General features: G+C 44.0%; 1 protein-coding gene across 2 annotated transcripts in view; it reads left to right on the top strand.

Moving 5' to 3' along the window:
- SGSM3 (small G protein signaling modulator 3) overlaps window positions 1–18,997 on the top strand; it is a 40,955-nt gene that overhangs the window by 14,218 nt on the left and 7,740 nt on the right. For both annotated transcript variants that reach the window (XM_060245414.1, XM_060245413.1), the window contains exons 4-12: window positions 7,497–7,582; window positions 9,651–9,717; window positions 12,516–12,724; window positions 12,819–12,926; window positions 14,241–14,384; window positions 14,968–15,163; window positions 15,864–16,009; window positions 17,467–17,691; window positions 18,584–18,638. In XM_060245414.1, the coding sequence (XP_060101397.1) occupies window positions 7,497–7,582; window positions 9,651–9,717; window positions 12,516–12,724; window positions 12,819–12,926; window positions 14,241–14,384; window positions 14,968–15,163; window positions 15,864–16,009; window positions 17,467–17,691; window positions 18,584–18,638 (1,236 nt within the window). The remainder of the gene's footprint in view (window positions 1–7,496; window positions 7,583–9,650; window positions 9,718–12,515; window positions 12,725–12,818; window positions 12,927–14,240; window positions 14,385–14,967; window positions 15,164–15,863; window positions 16,010–17,466; window positions 17,692–18,583; window positions 18,639–18,997) is intronic.

The following is an 18,997-nucleotide window of genomic DNA, read 5'->3' as shown; positions in this document are numbered from 1 at the left end:
CACTTTATAGCGAACACGGTACACAACAGGTAGCCAATGCAGATCCCGCAGCCCAGGCCGCACATGTTCCCACCGTGGTAGTCCCATTAGCAGCCTGGCTGCTGCGTTCTGGACTACCTGGAGTTTCCGTGTTCGGTATAAGGGCAGCCCCATGTAGAGGGCATTGCAGTAGTCTAGTCTCGAGGTGACCATTGCGTGGATCACAGTTGCTAGGTCGCTGCGCTCCAAGAATGGAGCCAACTGCCTCGCCCTCTTGAGATGAAAGAAGGCGGACCTAGCAGTGGCAGCTACCTGGGCCTCCATTGATAAAGAGGATTCCAGCAGCACTCCCAGGCTCTTGACTTTGCGCACTGGTATCAGTGGTGCACCGTCGAAAGCTGGTAGGGTAATCTCCCCTCCCGGTCCGCCGCGGCCCACGCAAAGGACCTCAGTCTTCGCCGGATTCAACTTCAGCCCGCTCAGCCTGAGCCAGTCAGCCACGGCTTGTAACGTTCGGTCCAGATTTACAGGGACATCGCCAGCCCGGCCGTCCATCAATAGATAGAGCTGGGTGTCATCTGCATATTGATGACAACCCAGCCCATACCTCCGTGCAATCTGGGCAAGGGGGCTCATAAAGATGTTAAACAACATCGGGGAGAGAACTGCCCCCTGAGGCACACCACAATGAAGTGGGTGTCTCTGAGACAGCTCCCCCCTAATTGCCACCCTTTGTCCCCGGCCTTCAAGAAAGGAGGAGAGCCACTGTAAGGCTAGCCCCTGAATTCCTGCGTCGGCGAGGCGGCGGGTCAGCAGCCGATGGTCGACCATATCGAACGCAGCCGATAGGTCTAGCAGCAGCAATACTTCCGAGCCGCCTCGATCCAGGATAGTTTAGAATATTACCAGGATAGTTTAGAATATAGCAAAATGCTACTACAAAGAAATCAGAAGAGAAAATCTAAATTAGATTCAGTAACGATAAAATGACAAGATGTAAAAATGAGAAGTTTCCAGTTTTTTCTACTTCTTATATTTACCTTCTGACCTTCTCCCTCTGAGCTTTCATATCTGTAGCTTTGGCAGATGGTTAACCACGCCAGCCATGGGGTTGGCAAACATACTCTCTACCCAGTGTAGCTCAGCTCATAAAATGTCTTATTATTACTTGTAGCCAGGCAATCAATGGATTGCAAGATACATTAACTTTTGACTCTAACAGCAAAGATTCCTAGTCAGAGAAAACAATGCAGTCAGGCTGGGGTGCGAGAATAAGGGAGGAAAGAAGAAGAAGAAGAAGAAGATATTGGATTTATATCCCGCCCTCCACTCCAAAGAGTCTCAGAGCGGCTCACAATCTCCTTTACCTTCCTCCCCCACAACAGACACCCTGTGAGGTGGGTGGGGCTGGAGAGGGCTCTCCCAGCAGCTGCCCTTTCAAGGACAACCTCTGCAAGAGCTATGGCTGACCCAAGGCCATGCCAGCAGGTGCAAGTGGAGGAGTGGGGAATCAAACCCGGTTCTCCCAGATAAGAGTCCGCACACTTAACCACTACACCAAAGCAAGACACCAAGGACTTTTTTGGTAGAAAAAGCCCAGCATGAACTCATTTGCATATTAGGCCTGGATGCAAAGTCAGCTGGAACTGCATTCCTGCTCTTAATAAAGCCTTAAGTACACCACTTGGCAAACATATCCATTTAAAGCAACAATACAAGCAGTGTAGGAAAGAGTTCATTCCTAGTACACGTCACCTACTGAGCTAAGTGATTACATCACAGCTTTGTACAGGAATACCCTCCTAAATAATTCTGTTTTGCACATTTTACAAAATGTTAGAAGCATGGGGTCTTTTCCTTCAAATGTAGCATGAAGATGTCAAAATTGAAATGGGATTTTGGATGTGATTGATTTCTGCCACAAAACCAAACATCTGGTTTCTCTTGGGGTTCTTTGCTCTCACCTGGAGTCTAACTGTTCATCCTACGTAGGATCAGGAAGGACTTTTTTCCCAGTACTTTATTTTTTTATAGAAAATGTTCCGCATCTATTGACTCCTTCATAATAAAAATAATGAATGGTTGGTTGATTCTGTGTATGTTTGTGTGTGTGCATTAAGTTCTGACAAGTCACTTCTGACTTCTGGCTTCTGGCAACCGAAGTACAATAGCCTCAGTTTGTTCATTTTGGCTTCTAGTGAGTTTTGGCTTCTAGCCTCAGTTTGTTCATTTTGGCTTCTAGTGAGAGTTCAGGTTTGATTTGATCTGGAACCCACTTGTCTTTTTGGTGGTCCATGATATCCATAAACTTCCTCCAAGACCGCATTTCAGAGGAATCAGCTTTCTTTTTGTCAACTTTCTTCACTGTCCAGCTTTCACACCCATACATAGTAATGGGGCATAGTATGGCATGAATTAACTTGATCTTGGTTGCCAGCACCACTTCCTTACACTTATGGATCTTTTCTAGCTCCTCATGGCTGTCCTTCCCAGTCTCAGTCTCCTTTGGATTACTTAGTTGGAGTCTCCCTTATGGTTGATGTGTTATCACTTCAACCAGCATTTTATTGGGGAATATTAATTTTTCTTAGCTCAAAATGGCAAGCTGCAAGAGGTGAGGTAAAGCAGGATCTCTGTCAATGTTTACGGAGATAGACCACTTAAAATCCTTTGGTTAAATTAATGGATTTTATTATAGGAAATGATTTTCAAATAGTTACATCCCAATCAAATAATTTTCAAGCATACAAGAGGAATTACAGATGTTATAGATGTTAGCTGAATAGGAAGGAGGCTTTATTAAGAGCAGGAATGCAGTTCCAGCTGACTTTGCATCCAGGCCTAATATGCAAATGAGTTCATGCTGGGCTTTTTCTACCAAAAAAGTCCTGGGTGTCTTGCTTTCCTCCCTTATTCTCGCATCCCAGCCCGACTGCATTGTTTTCTCTGACTAGGAATCTTTGCTGTTAGAGTCAAAAGTTAATGTATCTTGTCCTTGCACAGTAGGCTGATCAGAGAGGGCCAGAGACCTCTGGAGGGAGATTCCTCCCGAGAAGAGTGGGGGGAGGAGGGATGGGAGAATGGAAAGATGCACACGAAGCTGCTCTTGACAGGTAGGGTGGCCTGTTTTCTAGGGTGAGTTATGTCATATCAAGAGGTCCAATAACAAAGGAGAGTGTCATATATCAAGTATCCAATGGAAACTCAGTGTCATATTAAAATATCCATTGAGAACCCAGAGTGTCATACGCTGCAACCCCCCAAAAGAGGAATCTTAATTAGTTTGGCCAAATGGGTTTATGGCCCTGTTATTGCTGAAGCTGGTTCCTTTGAAGCTCACAAGAGGTGATAGATCTCTCTCTACATGTTAGGATGGATGTCCATTCATCACGTGTTCAGGAGATAGTTTGACTTTGATAGCCTTTAACAGTAATTAAAGAAAAATAGAGATTCTATAGAACTCAGATTCCCTGGCAGAAATGTGAAACCAAGTTACAGATATACCACACAGTCACACACCAATATGACTCTTGGCCTTTAACCTTTGTGTTTCTGCTGTCTTTCTTGAGGAATAGCAGACCATACATACAGACCATTTGTTTATGTGTTGCAGGGGCTCTTGTATCCCTTAAATTGTTTTTATGTTTTGAGAACAGGACTTGAAAGAGGTTGCCAAAAGGTGTGAAGGAATTTTTGCAGCTTTCCCCATTATTTCCTTCTCTGGGCCTGGAGCTATTCATTTCCAGGATCAGAAAATGGATGCTCTTTAGCCTTTCAGCACAGCCAAAATGTCTGCCAAGCCTGTGAACCAGACTTGATGTCACTCCAGCCTGCCTAGAGGCTTAGATTGGACCGGATTTGCCTCTTATGCAGAAAAGAGACCATCCCAGTTCAGATGGGTATTGCTGTAGGGTAACTCTAACATTCTAGGGTTACATTGCTATATCACATTCCAGGGGTGCATTGTTTGGGTGTCAGTCCAGGCATGTCTTTCAGGGTTTCAGATGATGGAGCCAAGGAATAAAAAATCTTGAACAACTTATATTTCTTCATTCTCAACCTTAAAGTTGTATACTTTTTCAGTAGTTATCACTTTTGTCTTCTTGATGTTCAGCTGTAATCCCACTTTGGTAGTTTCTGCTTTAATCTTAAATAGTATTGCCAGTATCAATATTGCTTTAATCTTAAATAGTATTGCCAGCAGTTTTTCAGGTGATTATGCCGAGGAATTGTGTGTGAGAGAACACTTATGTGTTATTGATTTGTAAGGGAAGAAACACAACAAACACATATAATTCCAATAAAAATCAGGCTATGATTATACCACATTAACTGTGCTGTTAGTGGAAGCTAAAATTCTTTATCAGACTGAAAGTGACGTCAAAACCAAAGCTAGTTATTTTTAGGAAGTTGATTACATTAGATTCTTGGCATTTTAGTGCTTTTGGCTACTGTGAAGTAGCCATTATAATGCTTGAGCAGAAGAAAAACTAAGGACTTGGATACAACACAGGATTTTTGTGGATGAGGAAGGGGCAATTTTCATGTCTTTCCACCTTCACTGCACTTCTCCAGTTGCCCCTTTATTCGGTTCCTGAGAAGCATTGTCCTTCAAGGCACTGTGGGCTGCAGCTGGGGAGGGGTGAGGAAGCTGTGGTCCAGAAATCACTGCTGGATCCAAACCACTGTGTGGCATCTTTACTGGAATCAAGGAAAGAAGGAAGCTGGTAGATGTAAGCTGATAGATAGTAGGCAGGAATATGGTGACAACTGGACAAGAATAAAAAATATTTGACAACATGGTTTAAAAATGAAAGGGAAGTAGATGCTGTGTTGCCTTTACATTTTGCAAGTATCATTCCAATAAAATAATTTCTACATAAAGCTTTGGATTTAAATATAATTGTTAAATCACATTAAATTTCTTTTTTTCACAATAATATATTTCAAGTTCAAATAATTACTATTGGGGTATCAAATAAAGATGGGAAACTTTTAAAAGATCATTTAGTAAATATAAACCCAAACTAAATATGCTAAATCAGGTCAAGCTGCATTTTGGGCACTAGAATCCCCCCCCCTAGGAAATCCACATCACTGTTTTCTCAGATTTGTTTGATCAGGTGATGTGTCCCTTGGTTCTCTTGTTTGAGCTGTCTAAATAATTTAGACTCCCGTGCCCTGCCAGGAGTGGGAACACAGCAGAGGACATGTCATCCAAGGGAATGGGGCCGAGAGCAGCACAGGGGCGTTTGGAGACGCCAGAGGTCTGTGCTGGGCTCATGAGAGTGTTGTAAAGGCAGCATTGTCCCTCAAAGTATGTAATTTGGAGCATGCATGCGCCTGAGGAAGTGATTCTGGGAAACATGGTCTTACCGGTGTCCTGTCGTGCAAGACCACCACACAAGGGACCTTTGGACTTTTGGACTCTTGGACTGAGGCATCAACAGTGGAAGCTCTATGAAACCTGAGGTGATGCTTCTCTCCTTAGTAAAAAAAGTAGTCTCCTCAGAAGACGAATACATAACGGTTTATATGATTACTGCGGCAAGGATAGTATTTGCCAAATATTGGCGGCAAAAGAGTTGCCCTGATATAAATGAGGTGATTGACAAAATCCTCCAAGCCGCCGAAATGGACATACTCTCCAACTTATTAAGAGGAGAGTCTAAAAAGGAAGCCAGCAGAAAATGGAATAAACTCTATACATGGTTTGGAAAAAACAAAGTATTATAAGAACAGCATGAAAAATAGAGTATTACTTGCATTATTGCTATATTGCTATACTGTTATATTATAACTGTAAGGGAAGATTGGATATCTTCCCGTCGTTTTTTGTTTACTGTACCTTTTTCTTTTCTTGAGTACTGGATTTACCCACAAGCAACCTCCTTGAGGATATATGGTTATATGTCTTAAGTGATTTCTATATCGTTGTACTATGACACTCTTTTCTACTTTTTATGTGAGATCACACTTAGGAGTTCAATAAAAAATTATAAACAAAAAAAAAACAGTGGAAGCTCTATGGAGCCATTATAAAATGTGCACAAATTTGTATGTGTCCTTAAGGGTCCTCAGGAAATGAAGCAAATGTTTTTCATGTACCGCTTCAAGTATTTTGATTGAGACAGCATACAAGATTAAAAACATTGATGAATTTATAAAAGTGTTTTATAAGTATTTTATAAGTATCTGCAGCACTACAGGCTGTGTGCCCTGCATGGGCTTATTGTTCTTTTTTGGTGTCTATTACACAGCCTTCTCTTTTGTTTGGAGTGGTTTTGCAGGGGTGGGAACGCAGCAGAGGACTGACCAAGGGAATGAGGCCAGCAGCAGCACAGGAGAGGGGGACAGGCAACTGCCCCCTGCCTGAGCCTGCTGCCTGGTCCAAGTGCTGGAGTTGCTTGCACATCACCCGGCCTTGGAGGGGGAAGAGGAAATTGGGGGTGCACAGTCACACTTACCCTGCCATGGGCGACCATCCTCGTACTCGGAGCCTCCGGAGGCTGGGTACCTGTTGAGACCTGGAAACAAGAGCAGTTAGCCCCAGGGGAGAGGCCTCGCTCTCCTCCTTGCAAGTCAAAGAGCTCACCCTATACTATCTAAGCACCCTTGCTGTGCAGTGTCCACCACCAAAGTGCCCTGGCCCTCTAAGTCCCTGCATCAGGGAGCTCCCCGGCAGAGTCCCGTGCTGCACACCCTACCCTACCTAAAGAGTTTTGCGGGCCAGGGTGGAAGGCTTTGTAGAAGGGGGGGGCTGTGATTGGGTGCTATAGAGAGGGCTTGTCCCGCCATGGGTGTGCGGGGATTGGTGTGCCGTTTAGTCAGCTCCCAAAGGGGTTTTGAGGCTGTGCCGGGAGCAGCAGCAAACTTTGTTTTCAGGATCCATGGGTCTCTATGGGATATGCCACCATTCTCATTGTTGTAACTTTGCACCTCTCACGGGGTGGGGGGGCGTTCCCCAGCTGAAAGTTCTTAGGAAGCCGACTAACACTGGCCATGCCCCTGGGGCCACCCCCTCCTGCGGCGGCATAGCAATCTCTGCTGCTGTTGTGCCGTAGGCATGGCGGGGCACTGCTCCGCTGGAAGCCATAAGCGGGTGTACACTGAGGTAGGTGTAGAGTGGCGCAATTCTTATTTGTGCCAGCATGGAGGGAGTTAGAATGGTTCAACTCACACTTACGACAGCGTAGAAGTTAGTTGGCTTACAAAGCACTTTCGCCCCTCCCCCCCTTAGGATTGCGCTGTTAATCAATCAGGAGAATGGTGCTTGTAGAGCTATAGATGATTTTCACATCTGTTTCCTATGAGTCAGCTACTTCTTATATTTACCTTTAAAAAAATGTCTCCAGACTTTTATATTTCAATTTTTGATCCAGAGTAGTATAGCTACAGAAGTTAGTAATATAGGTCAGACTGCCTCTTTAAATATATTAGGATTGGCTAATAGCAACTGCATTTTTTGTGGTTCTCCTGTGCTTCATTTTCTGTTGTTTGGTTTTATTTACAAATAGGAAGCTACACTCCTACTGCTGGTGGGCCTTTCTCTGCTCTCACTCCTAGTATATGGCCTCAGGAGATCCTGGCAAAATACACCCAGGTACAATCAATAGGGGAGATAACCAATTTTGTGCCTCATGTTTTCTCTTTTCTTATAGAATAATAATATCCTAAGCAATAATTTGTGTGTGGATTATTTATGTTCATATATCCCTGCAGGTAAATTGCATAGCATACGTGGCATTCAATAACTGGTTCAGCAGCTGCATTATGAAATCCTCTTTATTACACAGAGGTGTCTCTAACCCTCTGATGAGTTAACTGTGATATGGAACAACTGAATACCTAGCCCATTGAAAACTTAACAGGAGGAATTTAATGGGAGACCTAAAGGCAAATTAAGGCTGATCTTTACTTCTGTTGTCTTTTTAGGTACAGAAATCGGGGTAAAAATGTATGTCTGAACAATATCCCTGCCATTTAAAAAGAATCCAAGTAGCTAGGCCTCAGAAGTGGTAAATTTCCTATTTGCCACTTCTGGGAATTTTAAATGGACTGTGCCAGAGTTTATATAAAAGCATGTTGTTCAGACTTGATGAGAAGTATACTCTGTCTTTATGAATCCATGCTTAAGCATGTAAAGTGGGAACTGGCCTTGAAACACAGAATATGTTAGAATGTCTTGCACTAGAAGAGGAAATAAGAATCAGTCTGCATGGAAATTATTGCTGTTTATGCATTATCTCACTAATGTCCAGGGCTCACAATCAAAAGCAGCAGGGAAGAACATTGATCATTCCTATTAGTGAATCTGTTGCAATAACAACCTTCAGATTAAAGCAGAAATTCTAAGAACATAAGAGAAGCCATGTTGGATCAGGCCAATGGCCCATCCAATCCAACACTCTGTGTCACACAGTGGCCAAAAGCCACTGATGGACCTCTGCTCCATATTTTTATCTAACCCCCTCTTGAAGCTGTCTGTGCTTGTAGCCGCCACCACCTCCTGTGGCAGTGAATTCCACAAGTTAATCACCCTTTGGGTGAAGAAGTACTTCCTTTTATCTGTTTTAACCTGACTGCTCAGCAATTTCTTCGAATGCCCACAAGTTCTTGTATTGTGTAAATCTTTATTTATACATGAAATTAGGGTAGGTAATAGTAATATAAATCCTGGTTTTAGCTTGTGTTTTGATATGAAAAAAATGGTGTCTAAATTAGAAGAATGGTTGCATCAGAATGCTAAGAATGCACACTCATCCCTAACAGGGAAGCATGTATTTATTTAAGTTATATATAGTTCGCCTATCTTATTGGTACACAAGGTAGTTGTGTGGGCCTCAGTGTTCCTCTGTGTTTAACAAATGTACATGTGAAAGGCTATATAGAATGTGTTTGTGATAACCAGGTCTGCAGTCTCTCAGAAGATCTTAGGTGCAATTTTGATAAAATAAGTGAGTGAAGACTGGGAGAAGCTGGCAAAAAACTGCCATAGTAACATCCTCCAAACCTTCCTTATTAGATTGGCTGAGTGCACTGCATTTCTTTACACCTTCTATTCCAAATGTTGCTAATATAGTTCACATAAAATAAAACAATATAAAAATGTAATAAATATAGAACACTGAAACATCAAGCAAGATGAAAAGCATTTTTCTAGTTGCATTCTTAGTGCTTGGGAAGTAATGAGATAAAGGAGAGCTCTTTCAAAGTCTCTAGAACCACAATCAAAATAAACTGTGCTGCTAGTGGATGTGAGTCTTGGCTCCTAGAAAAATGACATCAAGCAGAGCCTCATCTGTAAATCTTAAAATCCTTGGTGGGCAGGGGCTCCTGTGGAAGATGGCATTTTCTGAGGCTCCAAATTATTCTGGTTTTGAAGATCAAAACCAGCACTTTAAATTATGCTTGAAGACCATATAGCCAAAGGAATGAAAGCTGGTTAACAAGCAAGCCGTGGCATGTTTGGTCAGCATTCTGCTGGTTCCATCTGACAGTAGCAGACCTCTAAAAACATCTGGGAAGAAAAATTATGGAGGAAAGCTGTAGCATAATAGTGTTTTCCTTTTTTACTGTGGATGTCAGCAACATGTAAAAGCCTTGTATTTGATCAGCTGCACCATCTACTGGCAAGCAAAGGAAACCAGGTCTGTTCTTCTGTTTTCCAGCAAGAAGAATCTGTTGAGCAACCCGAATTTCGATATGATGAATTTGGCTTCCGAGTAGACAAAGAAGGCAAGATCTCCTCATTTTTGTGATGTGATAAATGACAAGGTCTAAATCTTCTACTCCTAGCTACACAATCTCTTTCATTGTGTCTTGAAATCACTTTGTTGTGAAAGATGACCTGGTGTAACAAGTGTGTTAATATGCCCTTTTCAAAGTCAAACTGTTCCAGACTACAGTAATAACAAAAACCATGTTAAAACTATGTAAATCAGCCCTGACAATAATAGTATTGCGCCAAAAAAATCAGGCCAAGTCCAACAATAATGCAGAAGGCTTGCTGGCATTCCCAGAGAGGCCATGCCACCATTTATTTACATCCCATCTTTCTTCATAATGCGGATCCAAAGCAGCTTCCATTGTTCTCCTTTTCTCTATTTTATAATCACAGCAATCTTGTGAGGTAGGTTAGGCCGAATGTGTGTGAGTGGCCCAAAGTCACCCACCAAGCTTCCATGAGAGAGTAGGGATTCAGTCCTGGGTTCCCAGATCCTAGTCTGGTAACTCTAAACGCTACAGCAGCATACAGGCTAAAAGGTCATCACTGGAAAAAGCTGTGGAGTGAGCAGAAATCATTCCTGTCTGTGTGCAGGAGGAAAGTTGCAATAGGCTCCACTGCATAAGGGCGGGCCTGAATATGTCAATTTTGTAACCTGTGAGTTAGAAATGTACACAAGTCCTGAAGTACATGCAAGTGACAATCAGGATGAGAGGCCTGTGCTGCCATGTGTGCTGTAATCAAGTAGAAAGAATCCAGAAGGAACCTCTTTTCACCTACATGCCAAAGGCCCTTGGCTTTTCCTCTGCCTCATATTAAACCCAACAACGTTTAAGTCTCTCACTATGCACAGTTCATAACTTATATGATATAGGTGTCGTTTGTGTTTAGGTTTAATTTGATTTATACCCCGTCCTCCCCACCGAGGCAGGCTTAGGGCGTCTTACATCAGATCATAGAACAATGATCGCAATCATAAAATCAATAAAATCAGTAAAATCATTAAAAATATAAATTAAAAACAGTATACAGTTGGCGCAAGATTAGATGTTACTCATTCTCAAGACGACAGTTGTTCCATTCTTCCAGGATTCTCCTACAGTCAACTAAAGCCTTGCCGGAAGAGAACGGTCTTACAGGCCTTGCGGAACTGAACAATGTCCCGCAAGGCACTAATCTCTTCCGGCAATTGGTTCCACCAGGAGGGGGCTGCCACTGAAAAGGCCCAATCCCTGGTGATCGACAGTCTCGTCTCCTTCAGCCCGGGGATCACTAGGAGATGTTGGGATCCAGATCTCAGTACACTCTGGGGAACGTGTGGGGACAGATGGTCCCTCAGTTAACCGGGTCCTCAGCCATATAGGGCTTTAAAGGTAATAACCAGCACTTTGCAATTAATCCGGTACACTATTGGTAGCCAGTGCAGTTTCTGCAGCACTGACTGTATGTGCTCCCACTTGGGCCACCCCAGTAGCAGCCTAGCAGCTGCATTCTGCACTAGCTGAAGTTTCTGGGTTCGCGCCAAAGGCAGCCCCAAGTAGAGGGCATTACAGTAGTCCAGTCTCGAGGTGACCGTTGCATGAATCACAGTTGCCAGGTCGCCACGGTCAAGGAAAGGAACCAACTGTTTCGCCCATCTAAGGTGAAAGAAGTCGGATTTCACAGTTGCTGCTTTCTGGGCCTCCATCGTCAGGGAGGCCCCCAAACTTCTGACCTTGGATGCCATTATCAATGGCGCCCCATCAAAAGTTGGCAAGGGGTTTTCCCTGCCCAAACTGCCGCGACTCAGGCAAAGAACCTCTGTCTTCGTCGGGTTCAGCTTCAGTCAGCTCAGCTTAAGCCAACCAGGTTAGGAATCCGTTCTGTTTTGTGAAGAATATCCCTGTCTAAATAATTGAATTAATGAAAATGAAATATTGGTAGTATTTTTCTTATTTTGCTGCATGCAGTTAAACTAATTGATGTAAAGAGTCCTCAGTCATGAGGAACTGTTTACTATAATGGCAACTGCAATGTCTTTGTATCCTAAAATTTGGAAATCACTGTGCCCACTTCAGAAGCCCTTATGACTTGCTTTCAGTTTCTGTATTGAAAAGTCTGGGCTAGAGGTGTGCATTCAGATCTACCTGAGCCAAAAATATATTTTGGCTTTCCAAATGTATCCGAGTTTTCTCTGGAAACTGGAAAGAAAACTTGAGAGAATCCCAGATATATTTGGAATTGGTGGTAGATGTTTGCCAGGCAGTCTTATGCAGACCCTTTAAACAAAGTCAGCCCAAGGATCAGCTGGGGTGGCAGGGAGATGAGAGCCCCCCATCAGCACAGCTCTGTGCTGCCTTTTCAGGCTGCCAGTTTAGACTAGGTGGCAGGAGAGGGCAGCTCAGTCGGGATTGGCAGTGCCCCAGGGGAGCTGATCGCTTCCCACCAGCACAGCTCTGCACTGTCTTCTCCTGCAGCTTGATTTAAATTGGTCTACAGGAAAAGCCAAGCCATTCCCCAGGATCAGGCTGGTAGTTTTTACTGGCATTTTTCTCTTCAGGTGTTATTGGACCTGAAAAATTTCATGCTTTCTGAAAAATCCCAGATCCAAATGTAATACTGGTATTTGAAGCTGGATTTTTCAGGAATCCCAACAATTTTCAGGTACACTAGACTGAAACAAAAAAATACCAGTGAGAAAAAAATTGCACACCTCAGTCATGAGGAACATGAGGAAAATTGCACACCCCTGGTCTGGGCATTTTAGATATAGGAAGCAACTGCCACCTCCTTTTCTTCCCCTGTCTAAAACTTGGGTGTTTTGCTGCAGATGGAGCTGAGCCAAACTCCAGCAAGCTCCTGGGGATCCCGTTGACTGAAGAGCCCCAACAGAGACTGAAATGGCAAGCCCATTTAGAGTTTACACACAACCATGATGTGGGAGACCTCACTTGGGACAAGATTGAAGTCACACTTCCACGCTCAGATAAGCTGCGGTTATTGGTGTTGGCTGGCATTCCACACAGCATGAGGCCACAGGTGAGGTGGTTTTGGATACTCATGGAGAAAGGAGGAGAGTCTGCTCCTGTCTCAAAATCCGGTGTCTTATTTGTAACACTTCTGTTTTCCTCAGCTATGGATGCGACTATCAGGAGCCCTACACAAGAAAAGAAATACAGAACTGTCTTATCGAGAAATTGTGAAAAACAGCTCAAACGATGAGACTATTGCTGCCAAACAAGTGGGTAATTCCCAGTGGGTTAGTGCTTGAGGTTCATAAAGGGCATTCTGTCAGAGGGGTGTGTGTGTGCGTAACAAAGTCGAAGTGGGGGAAAGAGAAAGGGTTGCCCTGTTTTAATTGAGAGCGGTTTCTCAGTTGAAGGTGAGCTTGGAGGGAATGGGTTGCAGCCTTCCTCCTGATACAGATGGGAAAGGATTCACCTCTACAGGGTAAAATATTTGTGGTACAAAGAGAGTGAACTTGTGTATGCAAGCATGCACTTGCCTTCATCATGCATTGCAGTCAACAAAAAAGGCCTATCTTTAGAAAATGGGAATGTTCCACGTTAGTGTCTGGAAGCACTGTTAGCATTTCTCCCAACCACAGGTCCATTTGCTGCACAGCACAGGCTAATTATCCTGCAGGAACATATTTTACATAAAACTCTGTTGAGCAACAACTGGTGAGGTAGTAAGGCGGTAACTAGTATTATTAATGGGGTTCTTCACTCAAGAACTGCCTGTTGGCTATAAATATTGGACAAAACGTGGAACAGAATTATAATACAAGGTGTTAAGGTCCATGCTCAGCACGGCATGGTTATCTCCTTCACTACAAGCCCTAAGTGATCCACAAAACGACAGGCAGCCCCATGAAAAGGGTGTAAGTTAGCACAGCCAACTGGATGGAGATGAGGCTGCATTCAAAATGAAGGATGCCGTTCCTAGTAGTATGATTGCCTCTTTGGAACCCGGCCATCACTGATAGTGCATAGGCCTCTAAGGCTGAGGCTTGGACTTAACTTCCTACCCACCCTACTGGAATTCAATTTTGTTACAGAAAGAGGTATTTTTAAAAAGATTTATTTGCCTCATGTAGGAAGGAGGAGAAGCTTGAAGTAGTGGTGCACAGGACAGTTCTTGAAACTGAGGCAAAGGGCAGCCCCCTACTGTCCCCCTTAAGGACACAGTTGCTGCCATCAGTGATAGTTTAAAGTGGTTGGGGAGGATTTTAGAGATATACACCTCTGCTCTGCAAAGACCCGCAAGCCAGATATCATATGGTGTATATTTGAAATGTGTGTGTGCTAAGAGAAACTCAATCTCCTCTCACTCTTGAGGAGGCACTTAAGATGAGAGATTCCTGAACCAGTGGAAGGTTGTGTGCTCTTTCTTGCAGGCCTTCTGTGCCATCTCTAATTGGAAGTTTAAAGCTCAAGGTATAGGCCTACTGTAGCAGGAAATTCAGTGGAAGTTGGCAGGATACCGAATGAAAAGAAGATTGAATGGCATATTGGGAATTTAATTACATAATGTTATTCTTGTTATTTGTTAGATTGAGAAGGACCTGCTTCGCACCATGCCCAGCAATGCCTGCTTCTCCAACATGAACAGCATTGGGGTGCCACGGCTACGCAGGATACTACGAGGGCTGGCTTGGCTGTACCCAGAAATTGGCTATTGTCAAGGCACTGGCATGGTAAATCAGCTTTGAAGACTAGAATGCAAGTTTCTCCTGGGGACTTGTTCCAGAGTCTGAGTAGGAGTTCTTGGGTAGCAGTACAAGCAGAAACATACAGTGTTAAATTGAATAAATAAAATGAATTAACTTGAGGATAGCTCTCACAGAGTGAACAAAATATCACCTGCTATTCTGGCCGTGAGTGTTCCCACCTTGTAGCATGCCAAATGGCTTACTTCAGGGATGGTTGCCGTATTAGAGAGAATCTCTCTTCCTGCTGGGGATCCATGGAGTGTCAGGGGGACATAGTAACGCATGTTGTGATGGGCAGCAGTGCAACAAGATACCCTGTACACCAGAAGCCACAGAGCAGCATCCCTATAGTCCACATAATGTGTGCTTTGACTTGGTCTCTGACTATAGAAGGAATAAAGAATAGGTTCCTCCTGTACTTACAGTTACTGGCAGTATAATGAATCCATGCTAGCCACTTTGAAATAGCAAGGCTGGAAATTGCACTTCTCAAAATGTGGAGGAAACATCAGTGGGTGCAAATGTGTATTATGCCTCTTCCTTTGGGTCTTCCCTTCCCTTCTGCTAGGTAGTGGCTTCCCTGCTTCTGTTCCTGGAGGAGGAAGATGCCTTTTGGATGATGTGCGCCATCATTGAAGATCTGGTGCCTGCCTCCTACTTCAGCACTACTCTGATAGGAGTGCAAACCGACCAACGTGTCCTACGTCATCTCATCGTGCAGTACCTGCCACGGCTGGACAAACTTCTCCAGGAGCATGACATTGGTGAGAGTTCTCCTTGGCCCACAGAGCTGGTCCCACCATGAGCCCATCTTGTCTCACAAATTGAGCAGACTGAAAGCAAGGCAGTAATTCCTTTCACACTTTAGAGGTGCATACTAAGGATTTTGGTTTTTTGCTGGAGAAACAGGAAGTAGTTAAAAATGAATGGCGAGCTTTGCAGTCCTCAAGATCACACTTTTTAAAAATTCAGAATGAATGAGAGAATTGAAGTGGAAAGCTGGTGATTTGCTTACTTAAGCCTCTTCAATGATGTTTAGGCTTTAAGATCTTCCCACAGTTGATAATATGAGCATTACTACTTGTGCCGCCAGGGGAAACTGTGATGTGACATGTGAGACAGCAGTCATTTCCAACTTGGAGTGGGCAGGTGTGTGTGAACATTCTTCTGAAAATGGGTTGTTTTTGTTCTAAAGGGCAAAGCTCTCTTGGAGCCCCAAGGGCTATTTCATACCATTCTGTAGATGTGTGGGCTTTGCATCTGAAATTTGTGTGTGAATGAGAGTGGAATCCCTATGTGTATGAACCCTTTAAAAGAAAGTCAGTATTTGCTCATTATGTGGATGCTAAGAGGATGGCTTATTCAGAGGAAAGAATTACGATACTTCTTTTTTGATGCTGAGAGTGGAAGGAAGGGACTGGGAAATGGGAGCTGCATGCTTTTCTTTTTTGTCTCCACCCACAGAGCTGTCCTTGATCACTCTGCACTGGTTCCTTACGGCATTTGCCAGTGTCGTGCACATCAAGCTGTTATTACGAATCTGGGACCTCTTCTTCTACCAGGGCTCAATAGTTCTCTTCCAGACCACACTGGGCATGCTCAGCATGAAGGTAACTAGCATTCCTTCATCCCCTGCTATACACTTCTGTTACGGAATGAGTATTCCATATGAGGTCCTTTTATCAGTAAGAGTCTTCTGAAGATGGCAGCATAAGGCAAAGATGAAAAATGTGCTCTTTCAAAAGAGCACACTGTGACTCTTGTTTGCCTCCTACCATCCCCTATTGCCTTCCTAGCCCATCTCCTGAGTAATGCCAACAAATTCGTATAGAAATTGTGGGACTGCTGAAATTTCAAAACCCTCCTACGCTTCATTTTTTGGGTGGAAGACACAAAGCCAATGACACTATTGATAGGTTGATGCTCAAAAGGTTTGGCTACAGGCATTTTCTGCACGAGCGGAGGACATGCTTGTACTGAGCAGATTTAGTGGGCCAACAGAAATCATTCCCCTTTGGCTATCTCATGCTGTGGTGCTGGTGCAGCTATTTTGTTTTTCTGAGGCAGCTGAACTCCTGTGCAGCATAAATGGATCCCTTTGCATGCAGCTTGACAAAAGAACTTGTGAGTTTTGATGTAAATATTAATTGATCGGAGCAATGGGTAGTCTTTCTGTGTTTTCTGTAAATGTTTCTTTGAGTTCACAGTAACATGTACTGCTAGAGCTGCTGCAAGGAAGGGTTCTTGAAACTCTGTAGGATTTGCACATAATAGGTATAAATAAGATTTAAGAGAACCAAAACTAAAGGGGCAGCACAGTAGTTTCTAGTGCTTGATACAACTAGTTCTGCCTTCCAAGCAGAAATGACTCATTAGGCTGTTCTTGGCAGGTTTCTGGTGCAAAAGTGTATTGCAGGGGTCCCAATGTGATGCCCATGGTGCCCACCAACACCTTTCCTGGTGCCCAGTGTGTTTTGAGAAAGTGGGTGGGGCCAGGGCTTCTGACCAGTGTGAGTCAGCTCACAATTTTTTAGCCTCCAGCTCACACATTTTTGTCTCAGCTCAGGAAAAATGGCCCTAGAGAAAACTCATTTATGCAGTTGCTCACAACTTTAATGCCAGTAGCTCACAAAGTAGAATTTTTGCTCACAAGACTCCACAGCTTAGAGGGAACACTGCTTCTGACTCACTGCTAGAGCTTAGACTGGCTGTGCAGATCTTTAAATACTGATTTGGCAGCTGCTGTCATAACCATACAAGGATCTTCACTGCCTAACTGAAGCTAAGATGTGGCAGCCATTTTGTGGCTGCACCCACCATGCTATGTCAGAATTGTAAAGGTGCCTAAAGGCTCAAAAAGGTTGGGGGCCTCTGATGTGTTAGAAATGTAATCTTCCCTGGAATTAAGTGAGTGAAATTGGCAAAGGGAGAAAAATTCCCACCTGTGTTGTGGGAATAACAATGGTAGTAGCATTAGATACAGATGCTGAAACAGGAAGAAATGTGAAATCATTTTGGAGCATGATTAGCACATAATATGTAGAACGACTTTTTCTTGCTAACACAGGAAGCTGAACTAATCCAGTCAGAGAACTCTGCGTCCATCTTCAACACTCTCTCAGATATCCCTTCTCAGATTGAGGATCCAGATGTGCTCCTGCAGGAGGCCATGCGTGTTGCTGGATCACTGACAGATGTGGCAGTGGAGACACAGCGTTGCAAGCACCTTGCTTACCTCATTGCAGACCAAGGGCAGCTGCTGAACCCTGGTGCTTCTGTTAACCTGTCAAAGGTTATTTGGCAAAACCTTTAAGGAGTGCTAGTTTGCAGTACTAACTTACTTTTGCTTTTTCTTGGCTTCAGCTGTCCTATTGGCTGGAGGCAGTAATAATGGTTTGTTGTAGAAAGGTCCCAAACTTTGATTCATTGATGCTCTCCTTGTTGTTTATATTGATTTGAAATACTTGAATCTTGCCTTGCCTTTCCACTCATATGAGGTTCAAGTTGGTTTACAACAAGGAACTGAAATCAGTGAGATGCATCAAGTCTCATCCTTGACACCTCCAAAGTGACAGCTGATATCCTTCTCCATGTCTGTAGCAGAAAGGACACATCAGAGTGTGCAGCTGGTGATGGTTCCATGGTGACAGGCACCTTCTGCTCTGCCAGGATGCAGAACTAACTGCAGCAGTTTCATTGATTCCCAAATGCTGGGAGGGGGAGATGGCAGCAGTCCTTCTCCCAGCCCTGCCATTCCTACCACCAGCTCTGTCTGGTCCTCCTGCCTGCATTCCTTTTCTCTGCCTCCCATTTCCTGGCTGTAGCCTTGAGCCGCTTAAAATATCTGCTTTCCCACACTAGCCAGTCTGTTTCTTTGCTGTTTTCCTCTCAGTTTCCTCAGAGCCATTTTGGTGTAGTGGTTAAGTGTGCGGACTCTTATCTGGGAGAACCGGGTTTCATTCCCCACTCCTCCACTTGCACCTGCTGGAATGGCCTTGGGTCAGCCATAGCTCTCATAGGAGTTGTCCTTGAAAGGGCAGCTGCTGTGAGAGCCCTCTCAGCCCCACCCACCTCACATGATGTCTGTTGTGGGGGGAGAAGCTATGGAAGATTGTAAGCCGCTCTGAGTCTCTGATTCAGACAGAAGGACGGGATATAAATCTGCAGTCTTCTTCTTCATGCAGATTGTACGGCGCAGGACACAGCGCAGGAAGTCTGGTATCACTTCACTGCTTTTTGGTAAGAATAGATACACATGGTGGCATGGGGTGGGGTGGGGTGACAGAGCAGCTGAAAGGTTTGAGATAGGGTGAAGTGCCATGTATGTCTACACAAGACAGTAGCTGTATGTAGAACAAATTGTGCCAGGCACCTGCTTGCCTTTGGGATGCCTGTGCAGATTTTTTTTCCTGCCCCTGTCCCAGATTGATTATTTTTGAAAACAGGAAAAGTAGAGGCATGCAATATAGAAGTGGTGTACTTTGGTGTAAGCAGGAAAGAGGAGGTCTTGTCAGTGACTGTGATGAAGCCCCAGAAACTATTTTTGACCTTGTAAAAGTCCAGAAAAGGACATTTCTGAGACAAACACAGTCACACAC

The sequence above is a fragment of the Heteronotia binoei genome, chromosome 8 (genome assembly GCF_032191835.1).
Source record: "Heteronotia binoei isolate CCM8104 ecotype False Entrance Well chromosome 8, APGP_CSIRO_Hbin_v1, whole genome shotgun sequence".
Lineage (NCBI taxonomy): Eukaryota > Metazoa > Chordata > Lepidosauria > Squamata > Gekkonidae > Heteronotia > Heteronotia binoei.
The sequence above is the reverse complement of the archived record's forward strand: the minus strand, read 5'-3'. Positions and strand labels throughout refer to the sequence as shown.